At 65.0% G+C, this 214-nt stretch overlaps 1 protein-coding gene across 1 annotated transcript in view; it reads right to left on the bottom strand.

The window, feature by feature from the left end:
• ETH_00042260 (uncharacterized protein) overlaps positions 1–89 on the bottom strand; it is a gene marked incomplete at both ends in the record, with an annotated part of 549 nt that extends 460 nt beyond the window's left edge. The window contains one exon of the mRNA XM_013375386.1: positions 3–89. Within this exon, the coding sequence (XP_013230840.1) occupies positions 3–89 (87 nt within the window). The remainder of the gene's footprint in view (positions 1–2) is intronic.
• Between the last annotated feature and the right edge of the window lie 125 nt (positions 90–214).

Here is a 214-nt window from a genome sequence, read left to right as displayed (position 1 = left end):
CGGGGGCCCCCCGGAGCCCCCCCGGGGGCCCCCCGGGGGCCCCTGCTGCTGCTGCTGCTTCCCGTGGCACCGCAGCTCTTGCAAAACATAATTCAAAAACTTCTCATTTCCAATTGTGAACATTTGCTGCCTCTTCTCTTCGGGAAAGTGCAGCGCGCAGCGCGATGGCAGCCACTCGCTGCTGCTGCTGCTGCTGCTGCTGCTGCTGCGGCCG

This window comes from Eimeria tenella, genomic scaffold (genome assembly GCF_000499545.2).
Source record: "Eimeria tenella Houghton genomic scaffold, Eth_scaff2739, whole genome shotgun sequence".
In the NCBI taxonomy this organism is placed as follows: Eukaryota; Apicomplexa; class Conoidasida; order Eucoccidiorida; family Eimeriidae; genus Eimeria; species Eimeria tenella.
The sequence above is the reverse complement of the archived record's forward strand: the minus strand, read 5'-3'. Positions and strand labels throughout refer to the sequence as shown.